Source organism: Melanotaenia boesemani, chromosome 6 (assembly GCF_017639745.1).
Source record: "Melanotaenia boesemani isolate fMelBoe1 chromosome 6, fMelBoe1.pri, whole genome shotgun sequence".
Lineage (NCBI taxonomy): Eukaryota > Metazoa > Chordata > Actinopteri > Atheriniformes > Melanotaeniidae > Melanotaenia > Melanotaenia boesemani.
In genome coordinates, this window is record NC_055687.1 from 25,940,018 (window position 1) to 25,961,148 (window position 21,131).

Consider the following 21,131-nt stretch of genomic DNA (forward strand, 5'->3'; position numbering starts at 1 on the left):
TCTTCACCACAACAGACCGATGCAGAGTCCGCATCACTGCAGACACCGCACCGATCCACCTGTCGATCTCCCGCTCCATCCTTCCCTCACTCATGAACAAGACCCCGAGATACGTGAACTCCTCCACTTGGGGCAGGACCCTATTGCAGACCCGGAGAGAGCACTCGACCCTTTTCCGGCTGAGGACCATGGTCTCGGACTTGGAGGTGCTGATTCTCATCCCAGCCGCTTCACACTCGGCTGTGAATTGCTCCACTGAGAGCTGAAGATCACGGCCAGATGAAGCCAACAGAACCACATCATCTGCAAAGAGCAGAGACCCAACCCTGAGGCCATCAAACCGGATCCCCTCAACACCTCGGCTGCACCTAGAAATTCTGTCCATAAAAGGACTGGATTGGATTTATGAACTGGTTTTGAAGTTGTCTACCATTCTGGCTAGGGTTTTCCTTTTTTACAGAGCTCTGTCAAGAATTTAATGATTTCTAGTGATAAATTAAATTAACTTGCACTGCTTCATTTTTTGGTAGGTTTCAAGCAAGTTACAACAACAGAGGTGAAAGGCATAAGAACAATTTCACAGTTTATTTGCTCTGCCTCACTTTCCCCTTCCATGTTTCCAAGAAGACACTGCTAAAAATGCAGAAGCCCCTTTATAAAGCCACTGTTGGCAGTGTAATAGTGAACTTTAAAGAGGATCCATGCTGTCTGATTCAAAAGGTTCGTCTAAGGCAGTGTTTCTCAATCCTGGTCTTCAGGGACCACTGCCAGTCATGTTTTAGTTCTTAACTCCAGCACATCTGATGCAGATTAATTGAACTGCTCGTCAAGTTCTATGCACACCTGCTAACAAGTTATTCATTTGTGTCAGGTGTGTTACAGTTTGGACAGCTCTAAACCATGCAGAGCAGTGCTACCTGAGGATCAGGACTGACAAACACTGATGTACAGTGAGAGAATCTCTGATACTGCCTGAATAAAAACACAATCATAGAAGAATGATGCTGTTGTTACAGTAGTTTCTGAATGTTACACATTAGAATTTTAATGTTTTCACCATTTTTGATCGTCCCTCAGCATTTAAAAGTGAGCCTGTGATCAGAAATTGAGCTTCGATCAAATTTAAGGGTCAGATGAGTAACCTTAGCCAATGTTTTGATGGTAAATGTAAGAATTGGCACAAGCAAATCTTTTGAGTAAATAATGTTAACCTGTGAGGCGGCCACTCATTTTAACTTACTGTGATTGAGGGCATGCAAGATGAATGTCTGGGTGAACATTCAGCAAAAGTGTTACATAGTGATGTATACAAGTAATTTAAGTAAAGCCTGGACTACAAAGAGAGATTTCAGGCACTTTAGAAGTAATATTGTCTCTTGGGGGGATTAACTCTGTGCTGTAAACTTCTGCTTTGTAACTTTGCACACCTTATAAATATAGAAAAATCTGTATGACATAAGTGTAAGATTTAAGAATAAAAACACAGGTTTAGACAGAATGAGCTTAACAATAACACACATGAGACAAGGGTGAAGAGGGAAAGAGAAAGGGGGAAAAAGGGCATCTGAAGTCACTGTAACCTGAGGATCCTGGATGGAAAATAGTCGTAGGGGAAAATATTGAATGAGGTGAGAAATGCATCACTTTTAGGGATCAGGAATTGGACACAGATGTTGTAAGCATGAGTCCTGGAGAAGGAAGAGAAATTCAAAAGGAAGAAAGTGTATGTTTCTCGAAGAATCAGAAGTGAAGGAAGTGATTGTCGTACAGAAGGGAATGAAAGAAATTGGTGGAAAATCACAGGAAAATGAAATATGCAGGCATGGAAGAAGAAATGAAGGTGAAGCAAAAGGAAAATCAGAACAAAGAGCAGCTATTGTGTATGTTTAATGAGCTGAAGATGAGGAAAAGGAGAACATACTTTGCTCAAAAGGGTTGCCAGATTGTGTGTGTATGTGCGTGTTAATGTTCTGCTGTCAAATATTTTTTAAACAAAGTTATCACACCATCCTTCTATACCTACAAAATCAGTTCAGCTTGGAAGGGGAAAGTATTATGTATCCAAAGATATTTGCTGTCTTATGCTTTAAGCTTTTGTTTTTTCTGTTGGACAGACATTGCAGAGCTTAATTTGTTTAGAAACATTTGGAGTCAGTTCTAAATTGGTAATAAAATTAAAAAAATAGATAAGCATACTAATTAAAATGAGGAGGTAAAACTGGGCTTCTTCCAAGGCCCAGTTTACCCCACAGAAAAGAATATACAAGTCTGACAGATAAATAAATACACTAGAATATACTAAGATAAGATTTAAACTTTTTAAAAATTTCTTCTTTCTTTTGTTCATTCTTCAAGTCCATTTTAAACTTTTAGTTTTATATTTCAAACAACAATTTTGCTCCATAACATCTACTACTCAGGATGGTGCCTAGCTGAGTACACGGTTCTGTTATTTTAAACTAGTATATCACATCTCTTGCTGATATTTATGTTTTTCTTTATGTTGAGCTGCTGCTCTTCATCGTCTGCACATTGTTTAATTCTGTTTGCTGAGGTTTCTGGTTTGGTTTGTGAGCCTTTAAAGTTCAGTACACAGGAATGGGAAAACTGTGCTTCACAAAATAAAAAGTATTTACACTTAAAATTAAAAGTGAGGTTGATTATTTCATTCCTTTAAAGATAACAGCTGATGTTGTATTATCCACTGTTGGAAGTTAGTTACCTTTACAATTACGTATAAGTAGTAAGGATTGTACTTCTGTTGAATGAGCAATACAGCTGAATGTGTGGGTTGGGCCCCAAAAATGTGCTGAAATCCCCTGTAATATTCTGTTGGTACACTTGTTTCAGATTGGATGTAAAAAAGGAAAAAACAACACATATTGGCCATTTCTACACTTTTTTAGTTTTACTCTGTCAGTAGTGTGTGGAAGATCCATAGGAACAACAGCCTGGTATTTCCTCCTTAAATTAGTTACATTTTGTGTGAAATGGCATCCAATTTCTCAACCAGGAGTCAATTATCCTGCTTGAGAGTTGGAAGGCCAACCATCATGGTTGTGTTGGTCACTCTGGCGCTTACAGCACATACAAGCTGATCCCACAAGGGTTCAACTGGACATTCCCTCCCCTCCACTACCAAATTCTGTAGGTACTCTCATCACTCTGAGATGATCCAGCATTGTCATCCTGGAGTCCTAGATTCTAGGGATATAGAGTTCCACTAGCTCCAGAATCTCAATCATATATGTCTGTCTATCAATTAGATGCTAATCAGGTGCCAGTCATACATGTGACTGGTACATGTCTGGTAGCACTTGTGAATAAGAGAATACTGCAGGGGATTTTTGCACATTTTTGGGTGGGGCACTACACACATTACAACCTGAAGAGTTGTGCTTTGTTGTAAAAGCTTTCCAGCCATGTATAACACAACGGTTATTGTTATTATTATTAATACACACATTTCCCTAATTAATTTATTAACTTTATATTGTAATCTTATTTAATTTTTACATGACTTGGCAGGAACAGTGACTTCAGATATTGCAAATTGTGCAACTGAAGAGTTGTTTACATAGTGTTAGAGGTAGTTTTAAAATTTTCCTATCTTCCTTTCCGTTTTTTCCCTGAGATGACTAGATGAATATCTATCTATACAGAATTTGTGCCATTGCCCTGTGTGAATGTTTGCTTCACAGTTTTATTCATTTTTCCCCACTCTCTGGGCTTTTTTTCTTTCCTTGCAAACACATCTAAAACTTGAATAATTTTGAGTTCTAGAGAAATCACATTTGACTATTCAGAGTTCTTTTTTGACAAATCTGGCATTTGTATGTGTGTATGCAGTGGGACGATGACTGAACAACAAAAGATGTAATGATGCTGCTTATTTTTGTTCTAAAAATGGTCATTGTTTCTGGGTCTGAGGTGGGAAATTTTGTGGTTTCTCTGAATTATTACACATTAATGCTACACCACACAGCTACACGGTTAAATGTTAATATAGGAAATTCTGCCCTGTTTTTCTTGTTTCTTCTCTGCCTTTCCCTGGCAGACTTCTCCCTGCTGCTGCACCTTCTTTTTCTTCCTCCCCTCCCCCCTAGCCCTCTCTCCCTCCCCTTTCCCCTTCACTTCCCTCCCACTTTTCTCTCTCACTCTAAAGAGCATTCAGTGTCTGCACTTCCCTTCATTTTCCACCCCAACATGTTGGCAGAGGGAGAAAGAGGAAGATGCTGCGCTCTACCCTTGGTGCGTTCTTGCCACCTCTCCAGCCAGCGCACACAGCGTCTGACTCAGACTCCGCTTTCAGTTGTCTTCGCCTAAAAGACTTAAGAGAGGAGGTGAAAGAGCAACCGAAGAATAATCTGGAGCACAGGAGCTCTCACTCCAAGGATCCCAATTGGAAAAACAGCAGGAGAACAGAAGAGAACAGCAATTGCTCCTCTTCTGTGATGGAAACTACTAATACCTCAGCTGTGACCACCACCACCTCGTCCTCTTCTGTTTTCCCTCCCTCCTTTTCCTCCCGCTCAGCTCCAAGATCCATGTGGCAAGAGGCAATAAGGAGGAAGCGATATCTCCTTGACCGGACAGGGGGTTCTGGTAAAGTGGATAAAGGAAGAGGTGGGGAGCAGAGGAGAAACAGGTCCCCGGACTGGCTATATGAATCCTACTATTGTATGAGCCAGCAGCATCCTCTCATTGTGTTTTTGCTCCTCATAGTGATGGGAGCCTGTCTGGCTCTGCTGACTGTGTTCTTTGCTTCAGGACTGGTAAGTTTTTCTTTCACAATATGCAGAAACACTTCATACAATGCAAACACTTCATACAATGCAAGAATGCATTTAAGAATTATGAATTTCCTTTTAGTGGGATATAAGTAACAGTAGTATTATGTGAAACAATCTAAAAGAAAAGTCTTTGGACAGGTAAATCTTTGGAACATGCACGTACTGCACATTCTAAGCAAGCAATAGTGTGTCACAAAGCGGATTGGCATCTGTTCATAAACTTGCCCATGCACACACAAGCGCACACATGCTTGTGCAATATGTATATGCATCCACATGTAGACTCTCTCAGCATGCGGTCCTCTTTGCAGCACTAATGTGAAGTGAAGGGTGAGATAAAAAGTGAAGGGGGAGGATAAGGGGCTTAGTTATTGTCTGAATCAATGGTTGAACTGCAGAGAAGAGATCTGGTTTGCTCTGTCACTATTTTGACAGGGTTATCTTTTCTGTAAAACCCTGAAAAATGCCAAGCAGCGACAACAGGAAAAATAACATGTACAAATATAGGCAAACTATTATTATTTGCTTTTAAATTATCTGCATTACTGGGAATATCTAAACAATCATATGTTATCACATTATACAGATTGATATTTGGAACATTTTCTAATAGAGTTTTATTGTAGCTCACATTATAGTTTAAGAACATTCTTACTTTTGACTCAGCTCAGTCTGCTAAAAAGAAGTGATCAGTTCAAAACACAGTGTAAGAGACAGAGTGAGACAGAGAGCACTAACACTGTACGTCACATAAATCCACCTAAAAAACAATGATTCAATGGGAGCTTATGTATAGTTGCTAAACTTACAAAATCAGATTAAAATAGATTCACTGTTATTGCTCTTTCAAGCTGTGAAAAGAAGCAGAATCAAATACACATTAGTCAACAAATGCAGAGTTAGAAAGATAGATTTTTGATCTAACATTTCATCTGGCACTCTTTGTCTCCATGGATTGGGCTTTAATAACGTTCTATACACTACAATTGTGGATATATTGTCATAGCAAGGGGTTGTATGGGTGCATAAAAATGCCAAAATGGGGTTTTGTTATGGTGTTTGCTTTTGTTCAACTCTGCACAATGAGGCACCACCGCAGTGTTCGTATGCTAGAACAACTGAGTATTTAATTTTTGAAAAAGGTATTTTGATATATTTGAGATGTAAATACTTAAGCTCTGTGGAAATAGGGTGGAGTGTCCTGTGAAGACCTCATAAAAAAAAAAAAAAAACATTAGCAAATGAGTGTGGTAGAAAACCCTAACCCTTTCCACTGCTGCAGACATAACATGGTCAATTACATAGAACATTTCTGTCTTTTTTTTTTTTCTTAAACTAATACTCCACCATTTATTTGGATTTTTTTTCTTTTTATAAAATCAAGAATAATTTTGAATTACTAATCAGTTATGAAAAAAACTTATGTTACTAATAAGCAGAGGTTAAGCATGAGATCCGCCACAATCATAACCGCCCCGTTATTAAAGTGATTTCATGAAAGTCTTGCTCATTAATTAAAGTGGTTAATTATTATTCATAATTATTTTGACACAACATAAATGCAATTTTCATTGTGGAGTCACCTGTAATGTAACTGACTGTTGTGGTCACAGTTGTGGTCAAAATCTGATGCAGCAGTTAAATTGTTGTTCAGTTAGAGTCATGAATGCCACTGACTTTAGCAGAAATCATTAGTCTTGAGGAGCTAATGACTTCCCTACAAAAGAGGCAAAAAATGTCATTTTTCCTTTGACTCTGCCTGTCATTTTCTTCTCCATTGTCCTCGATTTCTCCCCATTAAAATGTCACTCGCTTCCTCATTTCTTTCGGTGGCTTTCATTTGTTTCCTTTCATCCCTTCATCCCAGTGGCTGGCTGACCTAAATCCTGTGGGGTTTTTTTAAGCTCTGCTCTGGTTAAAACAAACTCTTTGTGGCTGTAGCCTCTCTTGTCCCAATGCACTGACTGTGCATGAGGAAAAGCCGGAGGATAGGTGGGGCAACGGTTACAGAAAAAGAGTGAAGGACATAAGAAGAGAGGCATTCTTTGGCTGTTGGATAAACTTGTTTGATGGATCACTTTGCAAAATAATGGCAACAATAGGGATACATCATTGTAAATGCCATGAATTAAAATAACACAGTGTTTTTAGATATGACAACATGGGTAGAGGGAGAATAGGAGTGTATGGGGGGGTGCAGATATGACCTTTGGCTAGTGGCCGTGGGGGGCTCTTACTGGGGCCTTCCTCTGCCGCCTTCTGGGTGAATATGTGGACATCTTTGTTGAGTGGTGGCTGGAATTCACCCAGATCTTAGGGCCACCCAGGTTTGCCTCTAGCCTCCACAGAGATGTGGTCGCATTTGCACGATCACACTTATCTTTGAACGCTCTTCATTGCTCATATTCGGCACTGTCACTGCATAGATCTGTGGGTCATAGAAACTGAAAGACCTCCATGTCTCGCCATCATAAATGATGGGTGTTGCGCATGTGTTAAACATTTTAATGCAATTAATTACATAAATTAATTACTACTGTTAAAGCACTATTTTTGGCAGCCTTAATATATATATATATATATATATATATATATACATATATATATATTAGTGCTGGGCAACGATTAAAATTTTTAATCGCGAATAATCGCATGACATGCTGCAATTAATCGCGATTAATTGCACCGTTAACGCGCAAAATGTCTCTTTCCTTTAAAAGAAGGCCTACAGCTATATAAAGAAAATGCAGTCAATTTTGGTTTACAAACACCACATCTGGGGTCTCCAACCTGCGACTCTGGGGCTGCAAGTGTCTAAAATATTTTTTAAATCTATCTTTCTTGTCATTAGGTTGTAAACCTGGGACAGTTTTTATTTTGTTTTGTTTTTTTTTTCTTTTATATAATTTTCCACAAATATCCACATTACTTAGAAGGAAGTCTGTCTATCCTTTTTTTAATAAAGGTTTTATGTTTTTCTTTTTTTTTTAAATCTAAAAATGGAAATAAAAATGTGGTTAAAAAATAACAAATATTCTATGGTGGCTCTTCATTAAAATATATATTAAGTTTCCTGTTTGAAAAGTCTCGTAACATCTGCGTCTCTAAAGGAGTTTTATTTAGCTGGCTGAGGGAAAAATTACTCTTTGGATTGGAAAGGCTGCAGACCCCTGAACTAAACACATAAACAGGTTTAGCAGCAGTTTTCTCTTTAAACAGCAACAGTTAAAATATTTCTTCATATATATTTATAAAATCACATATTTATGAGAAAGAAGAATGAAAAGTTCAGGATTTACTAACTAAAAGGTAAAAAGTCAGCAGGATGAATTTAAAGCTGTGAAGCTGCTTTCTTCTAAACACAGAAGGAACAATATGTGATGAATATCAGCATCAGGTGAACAGACAGAAAGCGGGATTAGAATCTCAAAGCTTCTAGATGGTGAGGAGAGAGAAATATTCACAATATGCACAACAACTTCCATCCATGCACCTTCAGTGTTTCATTATCCACATTTCTGGTCCATAATTTATCTAACTTTTCATTCTTACTGTTTAGCTTCACCTCTGTACCTGCAGCCTCCGCTACCGGGAGTTAAGGGGTTAACAGCTTGTTTCTGGGTGTAGCGTCAGGTCTGTAGATGTAACTATAAACATGTATGGTATCCACATAAAGTTCAAAATCTCAATTAACAGCTTAGTAAAACCATTTCTATCACCACCACACACAGTTAAGACAACAAACAACTCAAAAGACAAGTTACACGAAGTCCGAAAAATATGTAAACACAGATGACGTCTCCCCGTGTCCACCCCAAGGCATGAACACGAACTAACGACTACTGAAAGCTCACATCTCACAGATTCCACAGCTGGAAGTTTCATGTCATTATGACCAAGATTCACCGAACCAGAGGCAGAAGAAGACCTGATTTATGCTGCACGTTTGTAAAAGTCAGAAAGCATGTCTTACCTTCGCTGTCTTGCATAAATTAAAACCGCATTTATTTTAAATAATAATAATAAAAAAGTTTTCCGTCCAAAAATCAGGATGTTCTGTCCATCTGCATGCATTTTGACAAAGAGAAATGTCGGTTCTTTCTTACTCTTTCTTGTGTTCCATACCGAAAACATCTCTTCATTTTAATAAATCCGCTCTCTCCTGATTACATCATCACCGCTGCAGCAGGGAAGAAAGACATGTTTCTGTCATCAAAGCTGGCGGTCAGCTAAAAAAAATAAATAAATAAATAAAAAATTTAACGCGCGATTAAAAAAATTAACGCCGTTAATTAAGCGTTGCGTTAATTAAGCGTTGCGTTAACTCACGATTAACGCGTTAACGTGCCCAGCACTAATATATATATGTATATATATATATATATATATATATATATATATATAAGCACATTTGTTTATTGTTCAGCTGGCAAGGAGGAAACTAGTGGCTAATGGTTCACACCGACACATGTTTACCCCATAAGTATTATTTTTGGACAATAGCAAGCTAAATGTAAAAGTCTAATTTCAATCAAACCCATGTCACTGTTAAGTCAAGCTGAATAATGACAAATGTTGATAATAGCCTATTTCAGTTAAATATTGTTTCTATGACCTCTCAGTACTAATGAGGTTTGCTAGTGACAGAGCTGTAAAATCTACTAGTCATAAGATAGCCATCTATGAAGGTAGATCAGGTTCAGATATCTAGTGAGAGGAAAATAGCAAAAGAAAAAAAAAACCCAAGGGGACATCCTTTCTAAATCATTGCTGCTGTGCAAATGTTCGAGACACAGGTCTGATCATTTAGTGGCCATAAATGTTGTAAGAGAAATTATAGAGATGACATATAAATCAGGGGAGCTTTCCTCTTTAACAAAGTAGTTGACAGTTGGTAGAAAGAATTTATGCTATGCAGGGGCGGGTCTAGAAACGTTTTGATGGGGGGGCGAGTTCGGGGCACTGATCAGGAAAAGTTGGGCACAAATTATATATATTTTTAAAGGTAATATTGAACTGATTATTACAACTAAAACGATGATCTAATTTAAAAAGTGAAGAAAAACCCAAATAAGCATTGGCTTGCTCTTTCTGTTGAGACAATAAAAATGGGCAAATTTTAGGCATAGTCAGGAATGGTGATTAATCATGAGTGATTAATTTGTAAGCTGTGATTAGTCTGATTAGACACTTTAATAACTTGACAGCCGTATATATATATATATATATATATATATATATATGTATAAACAAATGTGTGAGATGTTATTTGTGCAATGTGTGTGTTCCATACCCGAGTTTTTTTATTACTTTTATTTTTAACATTGTGTGGGCTCTAGTGTACTTTATTGTTCGGCAAGTAGATGAGAAAATGGGACAGGGAGATGTTGGGACTGAACCTGGTGCGGCTCTTTTTGAAGATGAACTAAACACTGCACCCACAGCAAAAACAAAAGTGATTTTCTTTATCTTTCCATCTGGTATTTTTGCTACGAAGTACAACATTTCTTTGACTTTGGTTTAGTAACCGTGCTGCTCTGGTCTGTTGCTTCCACTTTTGATGAAAATTCTGAGAGAAACAGCTGCTAAACCTTCCTGCTTCCACCTTCAAACCAAGTTTGGCAGGCATATGAGAGGTTATTACTCCTGGGTGATAGGGCTGGGCAGATTGACCAAATATCGAAAGTATCAATACTAATACTATGGTATTGATCGATACCAGGGTGATGAGATCGAGACTTTTCTTACATTGTTTTGAGGAAAAAAGCCAAAAAATGTGAACGAGAGCCAACCAATAGTAGATTTTGCTTTGGTTTAGACCAAGGGGGCCCAAAGGGCCGCTGTCCTGCAGATTTTCCAATGTTTCCTGTTTCAACACACCCGACTCAAATGAAAAAGATCCAAAAGCCTAATAAGTTTTGCACAATGACTCATCAATTCGAGTCAGGTGGTTTTGGAGCAGGGACACATAAATAATCTGCAGGATTGTGGCCCTTGAGGACCGGAGCTGGGCACCCCTGGTTTAGACAATTTACACTACTGATTTAATTTTCTCAAACAATTGTATGTGATAAAAGGGAATAACAGAGTTATTTAATTATTTTGTTTCATTGTCAGTTTTGTTATCATTATTATAATGATAATAATAATGACAGATAATTAAAGGCAACCTCATTAAATGATAGTGAAATTTTAAGCAAAAGTATTGATATCGGTACTGGTGATACTTGCCCTGGATTTACTTGGTATCGGATCGATACCATAATTTTCAGTATTGCCCAGCCCTACGGGTTAGAACCAGCAGCTAGCTTCAGGGTTAGCTATCTTTATTTTACCTAGCAGTGGTGAAGCAGACGTGTGTGTTTACTGCTAAAGCTTGTAGCAAAACATTCACAGGAAGCTTCTCACAGCAACTTTCTCCGCTCTGGTGTCCTCCCTTTTCTCTTCCCTGCACTGTGTGTCTCTCCTCCTCTACTGCTCGACCATTCTTAAGAGGCATTGCTGTTCTTTTAACACAGCACTGTAAACACCACCATCTCAATCTCTGTGCATTAAAACTAAACTCTTGAAATTGTTTTCTTCTTAATTATCGACGTAATCTGGCTAGCCAGATATTATTGGTGGTGGGTCAGTTTTGGTCCGTGGGCCACCACTTGCCAACCACTGATCTAGTCTTATACTGTAAATAGAAGATATAATGATTTTTTAAATACAATAAAACTACCAAATGAGCTCCTTAGGTGGAAATTTAATTGTGACTGAATTTTAAAGCAGAATGAGTAAAAGTGAACTAAATACAACCTCAAATATTAAACTAATAAAAATTTTGAATTTGAAAGAATCCAATTGCTGAGTCATTTATACACAAGTTTAATTAGAAGAAGTCAGTATTTTCCAAGATTTCCTGCCTTACAAACCCAAATGTAACAGCAAAGATGTGACATGACAGTCTTTCTGACCCTTTCCTCACCCTCATAAACATCTTATTCCACTGCAACTCTCCTATGTCTACCTTAATGAAACTCTTGAAATTTTTATCTAAACTTCCTCTAAGTGTGTTTGAGAAAGGCAGAAGCAAATCTATTATGAATGGGGCTTCAACTTGCTACAGGTCATTTCTTATTTTTTTTGTCTCACCAGAGGATATTCACTTTGTATCTTTTTTTTTTCTTTTCCAATACTAACACAAAGAGGATTTACACTAATTCCATGACACATTTTAAGCAACGTGGGATTTAATTATGTATAATTAGAAATTAAAATATAACATTCTCGATAGGCTCATGAAATGGGTAGAGCTGGCCTTCCTACCTATGATGGCCAGAGCAGCATTATGAGATATACTATATAGAATATAGGATATTTAAATAAGTTCTTTGTGATTGGAATGTGTAATATACAAGGTTTAAAGACAATATAGGATAAAAATATAGATAAAAATCAGAATAAAGTTGCATGATTTGTTGGATATATTTGCATAAAAATCTGGTTTATAGATGCCTGAAAGCTTTTATAATATATTTCAATCTGTACTTGCACACGTACATGCTCATCTTCAGTGCTCACTTATAGTTTCAGAACACTTAACAGGAAAGAGGCAGGGAAATGGCTTTTGTCATCTAATTGTTTTATAATCCATTAAGAAATCTGTCCACTAAATTAGTTTATTTACTTTTTGTGAACTACAATTTTTTTTCCAATTATTGTTAATTTTATTGATAAATAGCATACTTTGTTCCTCTTAAAAGGACTGTCCATTTCTCTTTAATGTTTTAATTTTCTGTCCTTTACAGAATGTTGCGGACCATGTGGCCTTTGTAATCACTGTGCCCACAGCACTGGCTATATTCCTGGCAGTTTTTGTACTTGTCTGCATTGAGTCCATCTTCAAGAGGCTTTTACAAGTTTTCTCCTTGATCATCTGGGCTTGTCTGGTTGTCATGGGTTACCTTTTTATGTTTTCTGGGGGAATCGTCTGTCCATGGGATCAGGTAAGACTCTGAGATGAATTCAGTGGTAAACTTGTAATGCATGTTGTGATTTTATTATTTGCACCATCATTTGTTTTAGTGGGAGCTCTAATAAAGAATTAGTGGTTCACAGAAAAGCTAAAAACTATTTAGCTCACAACAACATATACATATTGTGTATTTAAACTAGTAAGATACCATCAGTAATACAAGTTTCTGTCTTTGCTGGACCTGTCCACCTTAATATTTAGTGCTGGAAAAAAGTAAGCCCTTGTAACTTCTGTAATGCTTTTTGGCAGTGAGAACTACCCAAACATTAGATAATCTTGACACGTAGAAGGGACTGTTGTCCATTCTTTGTTTTTGAATGTCCTAGACTTGTGTTTTTTTATTTTTTTATTTACCCAGTTCTTATCCTTCTGTATTGTTCATTTACATCTAGGTTTCAAATGATAGGCAGCCATCTTGACTTCATTCTGCCAGAGACATTAATAAATCTTTGAGCACCTTTTCTGGCCATTTCAATCACAACAGTATCAACATAACCCTACATCATAATACTTCTTTCACCATACTTTCACCATTTGAGATGGTATTTTCTTGTCTGGTTTCTGGTTTTATTATTAACATGTATATTAGCTTTTTGTGTGTGTGTTGTGTGTGTGTGTGTGTGTGTGTGTGTGTGTGTGTTACAACGTATTGCATGAACTAAGTCAGTCATGGATATGGCTGAGGGTTTCTGTATTGAATCTTCAAAGCATAATCTAACTTCTTAGATAGGCGAGGTCAGACAGACCACATGCTTCACATGGATTATTTTTAGGAATCAGTCCTGGCTAATTGTGGGATAGGGCTGTGGAACCTGTAGCTGGTTTAGAAGCTAGCCAATGGCTAACTCGCTGCAAGCTTTCCAAAAGCCAGGAAGCCGTGACCTCAGCTGAAAACTAACAGCGAGCTTGGAAGCTAGCCTAATTACCTCTCTTGTGAACAAGGTGGGCTCTACAAGGTTACAGGAGCTCAGAGCTAGTTAAGCTAGCGCTCCCGAATGATCTACTAGGAACTATCTATTTAAATCAAATCTAATTTTATTCATAAAGTACTTTTAATGGAAAAAGTAGCACAAGGTGCTCTTGAGCTGGAACCGCTAGTAGTTTAACGGGTGTTCTATCTATCTATCTATCTATCTATCTATCTATCTATCTATCTATCTATCTATCTATCTATCTATCTATCTATCTATCTATCTATCTATCCTTTTTAGTGCTTTGCTTTCTGCAGCATGCCACCCCTGTGTGTGAGTTTTCATGCTGTTTCTAGGTTCTAGGTTCATACATCCAGGGGCACTAGCAAAGTATGAATTTGTTTAACTGATTAATATCTCTTTGGGATTATTTTGTAATTTTTCGATTTTTTTTAAAATAAATAATTAATTATAGAGCTGTGTCTGTGCAGAAAACGTTCCAGCTGCAGTTTTCAGTTCTCAGCCCCATCCCTCATGGCATGTGTCTCATAAATTGTTAAATCTTACTTATAAATGGTGAAATCAAAAGTATTTACTGATGCTTCATGGTTTAAACCCCAGACTTTAGTTGTTGATAATGTTATTAGCACCTACTGTTACGGCTTTAGAGAAACATATTAGATTGTTTGTCTGATGTGTTGCTGGTGACAAACAAACAAACAAAAGATAAATAAAAAAAATGCAATTAACTGATTTAAAAGAAGCCTTGGGGTGTATTGGGTGAAACTGCTCTAAATCAGCTTTAGTAAATCAATACATAATTTTTGTTCATTCATTAATCAAAGGTTTTAGGGCACCTCTAAATGCATGCTGACTGTGCCCCACAGAGTCCTCTTGATAGCCTTTTGGAGGTACAACTCAGTAGAATGCATTTTGTCAGAGAATAGTTTTCCTCTTACATTTGTGTGGACTGTCTGTTCAACAGCAGTAGCGTGGATGATATATGTTATTCCATTACACAGAATATTTACTTGGCCCTAGAGTATAATTATTTGTCTTTAAGAAAATGCTATTTGTTTACACAGAGCCATAGCATTTCTTCTTCCTCTGAGTAAACTAGTTTAACTGTTGTTTGCCTAAGCTGTGCACTAAACCAGTGTGATAAGTTTTTAAGAGTATTAGACCTGCAGTTTATTAGGGCAAAATGAATGACCAGTAGTTTCTTCATTGCCACCAACATCCTGTACCAGGGCTCATTGAATGCAGCACAGTACATTAAGCTTCCATAATTTGAAAGCTGAACTCTTGTAGCAGTACTTGGCAATACAGATGCCTAGTGTACCCTCGTTGATCACAAAGAGGCAGCTAAAGGTGCAACAAATCACATGCCTCTCCATTCATTTCCTTTCTCATGCTCACTGCAAATGTTAGGCCATTATGCCATTACTATCCTCTTTCTGGTCATTAGCTATGTTAATTAATGCTTTTGTACGAGACAAAATTGTTTACAGGCATCACAGTCTAACCAATTTTAAGAGGGTTGCTGCCATCCGGTAGGTTAAAAGAAATGATACATTAGCATTCTTACATCAATCTACCTAGGTACACACTATTGACTATTGTCATTCTCTATAAGTGAAGACAGAAACCTTATTTCATGTATCAGTGAAATGAATGTGAGTCACATGTCATCCTGCAGTCAGTACAGAAAAAGCTTTGAATAATACATATGTGGCTTTGGCCAATAACCCTAGCAAACTTTTAGATTCCCTTCAGACATACTAGTCAGAATAATACACTTAAGGATTTTTGTTTCTCTTGTACATAAAATGTAGGCCAGCATCATATTTTACAAAATTACTTTGTTTTTTAGCTTTTTAAGCTGTTTAACACCAACCAATATGTTTGTTTTTGCACATGTTTAATCTAAATAAATCTCTTTGACCTCATGAAAAAAAGTTTGAATGAGAAAATATAATAATAATAATAATAATAATAATAATAATAATAATAATAATGCCATTTCCAAGTTGTCAAACTTATAAAAAAAATCTAAAAACAGGAAACACTCTTTAACAAATATTTGTTAGAAGACAGAACAAGCAAGGAAGTAGGGTGGTACTTTAAAAGTTCAGTGAGTGATTCACTCTTAAATTCTATACAGCTGTACACTGAATTTGTGTATTTATTATGTTGTGTTTTCTATATGTGGTTTGTTATTGCTCTCCTGAGCTGCTGCCTGTCTTGGTCTTGGTTTTGAAAAATACACTCTCAGGAGTTTTTATTTCCCGTATAAACGAAAGTTAAATTAAATAGACCCAGCTACACATATCAGATCACAGGGTCAGCAATAACTGCCAAGCTACTCAGGTTTTTGTTGATACTGCATGCAGATATTAGCAGGGATGGGATCTCACCTGCTGATTTTATTAACACTGTGAGTGTGAATAATAAGATAATGGAAATTCCAAAAGCTTTGTAGGCAGGCTGATATTCATTTTAACTCCAATGCTAACAACATTAAAGACCCGTTGATCGCAGGCTGAGTTTAATTTAATTAGGCTCCTTAGGTGAATTTCTTCTGAGAAGAGGCGACTTCAGCTAATTGCTGTTCATAATGACCTAACACATTATATCCATGAACAGACACATATGAATATATGCACTCAGACATTGTCTCCTGATTTGTTAGTTAAAGTTAATCAGAAATTATATTGATCAGTTTCAACATAGTTTGCATGTCATCGCAGTGCCTCTACTCCTTCTGTGGTTAACAGATAATGCATATAATCTCAGGGAATATCCATAGCTGAGCAAGGTTTCCTGAACTGAGGAATCCTGCATTGTGTAGTAAGTTTAGGGCTTTTTTCCACTTTCGTAGTAAACATAACTTGGCTTTTAAATATTATTTTCTTGTATTCTTGAAAAATCACAAATCGCAAGTTACTGCTAAACATTGTAGCACGTTAATAATCCTTAGAAGCAAACTTTTAAACAGAATATGGCTAAAAGGTTTTTTCAGTAATACTCGATTTCAGGTCTGGATCTGTAGAAGAGGCTGAACAGCAAATAGGGTATAATTTGATTTCAAAATAGATTTTCAGAAGTAAAAATTTTTCTAAATTTATTAATCTGCAGTATTGCTATGGTTTATATGCATTTTGTTTTATCTTGTTGCAAATTAGACACAGCACCTATAGGAATGTCTGGTTTTGTTAGTGACATCCTAAGTGCAGTTTATTTCAATAAACACTAAAGCGGTCTACCAAACCTACCACAAAATCAGCATAGACTTGCAAAAAACAGATCTGTCGACTATCAGGATGCTAGTTGTGTCTTATTAAAACAAAGGACGTATAAGTGTAAATAATGATTGTCTGTTCACTTAAAATATATAAGATGTGCTCTTTGGCTTAGACCAAAGATGAGAGATGTCACATCAGAAAAATCTGTATTTTTAGACAAGATACATAAGTGATAAAATGTATGTAACTAGAAAATATAATTAAACATAAAAAAACCCTCTTGGAATTGCCTAATTGGTAGGTATCATTGCAGCTTACTGTCCACATACTTAATCCTTAAACCTCTGAGGCTATATTAAGGTATGCTTGTCATCAAGAAATAATAGTGCAATAGCAATAAACAGCAAGCACAAAACTTAGTAAATCACTTTCCAACACTCATGTAAATAATCTATTGGTATTTTCCACCATTTAAGGGAAACTCACTTATATATGTCCGAATCAGGGCCATGTACAATGATGCTAGCGGGGACAAGCAAAGGTTGCTGTTAGTACAATTATAGTGGAAACAATTGTGTAGCATTACTGCTTACCAACATGCATTCAGTGTGCTTTTATAAGTGAAAATTAAAACATAAAAATAGGAACTAGCTTACCATTTCTTTCTTTTTCCCCCCTTTACTTTAACTCTTTCTAGCCACCTTTTCCTTATTTCCTTACCTTACCTCCTTCTCACCCAACTTATCTGTTTTTGCCCTGTGATTAAAAGATTATCTAAATGTCAGTGCAGCTGGTTTCCATAATAAATTGATGTATTCTTCTTTCAAAACACTTTAAAAGACTTAATTTGATTATTATAATTTAAAAAGTGCCCTTAGGGTGAGAAAGCCTGGTTTTTAATTTTCTATCTTGTAACCTTTTTTACTTGATGAATGTTTGCCTTTCTTTAAGGAATGTGTCCAAATTCTGTTTGCTATGCAAAGTACAATTATTATAATATCCAGTTTTATGGACTCTGTCAGGAACATCAGACTAATTCTTGGCTCATGTCTACTTTTGCATGTAAAACAGCCTCAGTTTGTTATAGTCTGATTTCCACAAATATTTTTAGTTGTCCTTTATGATTATGGTCTGTGTTGAAACTTTGCCATGTTGTTGCCGCTACACCTACATTGCTACTGTGTGGTGACACTTTCCAGCCATGCTTATTCCCTTTAAAGTATCCCATAAATAAGGGATCAATTTGAATTTCTTTTAGGGCCTACAGTTAATAGCAGGCCATTGAAATATGTGTATAATGTGGTTTGGCATTGTCTTTCTGAAGCTAATCACAGACTAATTACATATGCTGATCTCTTTGGCTTAAAAATTAAGCAAAAGTGCCAGAAAAATCCCTGTGGTACTTTGAGTGGCAGCTTGAGGCTTCTTCAAATAGCAAGTAAAGCCATGCTTGTTAAACCCCCATGTTAAACAAATCCAACTTCTCTGCAGATTAAAACAACTTTACAAACTGGTACAAAAAACTATTTTGCTCTGTTACAAATGTTTGTGTAGATGAGAGATGTACAGGAAACGAATTACCATGTAACACACTTTTTACAAATTGTATTAATGCTTCAAGTTTGGCATTACTGGTGTCAGTTCTATCTCAAAAACGTGAAAAGGTGACAGCTACATAACAAAGAAAGTGGATGTGTTTAAACAAACTTTGTTTATCATGGATATACACTCTATAGTTAAAGATTACTGTTGAACATGCATTTCTGAAAAAAGCTCAATGAATGTATGTTCAAGCATGCCTTTCAGGCTGAGTTTAATTCTGCATGTTTTACTTTCCTCTCTGTTACTCATTCCACTTATATTACCAGATTTGGAGGGTGCTGTGCTGTTTCTCCTGAGCCAATTATATTAATAACCAGCCCTGGTGTTACTGTGCAATTGAAGTGCGAGGGGGTATCTGGAGCAGAAAAAACACTCATTCAGAGATTCAAAGTAGAAGTTAGAGTTGAAAAGCTTCCTGTGCCGTAGCAAAGCCAGAAATAGGGGAGCAGTGACAAAGTGAGGACTTTATGGTCTCATTGTCTCATCTGCTTTTATTTAACATCTTTAAGAATGATAATAAGTATAAATCTACTGATCTCTGTACAACTGAGCTGCAGCTAGGTTGAAGACCAGGTTAAAGGGTGAGGTAACCCATAATAGACTGGCTTGGGTTAATACTGGTTCCAATTTCCAATTGGAGTTGGTTGGTACTTTCATGTAGTATTCCTGAATTTTCATAATGCGTAATAGTAAAGTGTACTAAATCATCAAACTACCCAAATAATGTACACATTATTATTTGGCAGATACATGGATATGGAAAAAGGTCAATTCTGAGAAAATCTTTGTTCATCTATGAACTCTATGAACTTAACAAAAATGGATTCTTATAGTCATAGTGGTTTGTTTTGCTGGGTAATGCTGTTTATCACTAATCTGTGATTCCAAAATAGGCTCAGTTCTCACAATGATTATGAAGCCTTTAAGTCGAGGTCAGCAGATAGATGCACGTACAGATTACATAAAATATTTAGTTTCTGCACTTGCTGACTTCATAATGTACACAGTTTTAAATCAACACAGTAGAACAACTGTAGAATCTGCTCCTCTAGGTTTATCTTCAGTTTTGGGAAAGTGTTAAAAGCTTTTCATGTACACTGAATGAGGAGTTGTGATGAGTTCTCTTTCTATTTTTTCTCTCTTCACCAAAGAGTGTTTGCGCAGCAAAAAAAACATCCTGAAAACATGAAGCTTTATGACACAACCTCCGTTCTCCCCTCTACTACTGCACTCAAAGGTGGCACTGTAACAATCAATTTTATATTTTCCAAATTTTCTTGGAAATGGCTTAGGTTAGAAACAAACAAAGAAAAGATAACTATTTATTTATTTATTTAGCTACTGATTGCTTAAAGTTTGCATCATTTCAGCCGATAGTGAATTCATAAGTCTGACAGGCTGTAGTTGGCTACATACTATATATCATATTTTTCAGATATGCCTTTGGCCATTATTTAATCTATTTATATAGATATCTATTTCTATATATATTTGACAGTAAGCAACAGAGCAATATTTTCCCCTTTTGGCCTTCAAGCCAACGATTTATGCATGTGGGTGGATTCAAGTGCTTGATGAGGTCAACTAAACCAGTCTGTTTGGACTCCTTGCAGCTATTTTCCAAGATAAAAGCTGTGGGAAATACAATCATATTCTATGAAGACTGTATGAGGTTTGCTGCATTATGACAAGAAACAATGCTGTGACTGGGATTGAAAGTAGTCTTTACTGAGGTAATGTGCAAATTTCATGCTAAAGTGAATACTATGAATACTGTCTGTGAGGAGGATTATACAAAGATTATTGCTCCCAGTTTGATAAATCTAGTTGAAACGTGAAAACTGCGCAAAAGAACCCATTAAATGTTACTGAAAGACTAAATCACTGTTTTATAATGGTTATGTAGAGCATAGTCATGGCAAACAGATGCGTTCCCAAGTGCCCTTATAGTTGTAACAGTGAGGATTAAGCTTAAATATAAATAAAAAGAATCCAAATTATCAAAGTTTAATTGTCTGTGGATAATATCACATATGAACAGCTTACCATAATTAAAAACTAAGAGACTTATACTGATGTCAAACAAACTTTTTACCTCCAGAATAATTTATAATGTTGTTTGCTGAACAACTATTGATACTCTACCCAAGGTGTAAAAACAGTGACAGAACACTTTGCTTTGTTTAGCATGCATTCACACCAAGGTAGTCCTCTAGACTCCTTACGATTGGGGACTTGGATCAGTTGGGGGTGCAACATTCTTCCGGACCAAAATTGCATTCAAGCTGCACAGCTTGAATAAAATGAACCTTTTAAATAATGTGTTCCCAAAATGCACTTTCCTTTGTAGTCTGCTTTCTGCATTTGGTCTGTTTGAAGCAAACAGAAACCTCCATTTCTAGGCTGACCCAGTCTGTTTGCTTGATTTGAATCAGAATTCGTTTGTGCGTTCACATTACCCCAAACGAAGTGGTCTTTCCGAGCAAACAAACCTGGATTCAAATCAAAAAGGCTGGTTTAAATGCAAGGACCAGGATTTAAAAACACTGCTACAGACAAA

General features: G+C 36.6%; 1 protein-coding gene across 2 annotated transcripts in view; it reads left to right on the forward strand.

Moving 5' to 3' along the window:
• Positions 1-4,205: 4,205 nt before the first annotated feature.
• adcy2a (adenylate cyclase 2a) overlaps positions 4,206-21,131 on the forward strand; it is a 61,741-nt gene continuing 44,815 nt past the window's right edge. Inside the window, exons 1-2 of one of the 2 annotated variants that reach the window (XM_041988909.1) lie at positions 4,206-4,775; positions 12,587-12,784. In XM_041988909.1, coding sequence (XP_041844843.1) covers positions 4,233-4,775; positions 12,587-12,784 — 741 coding nt within the window. In that variant the 5' untranslated portion in view covers positions 4,206-4,232. The remainder of the gene's footprint in view (positions 4,776-12,586; positions 12,785-21,131) is intronic. The other variant, XM_041988908.1, reaches the window with a different exon arrangement.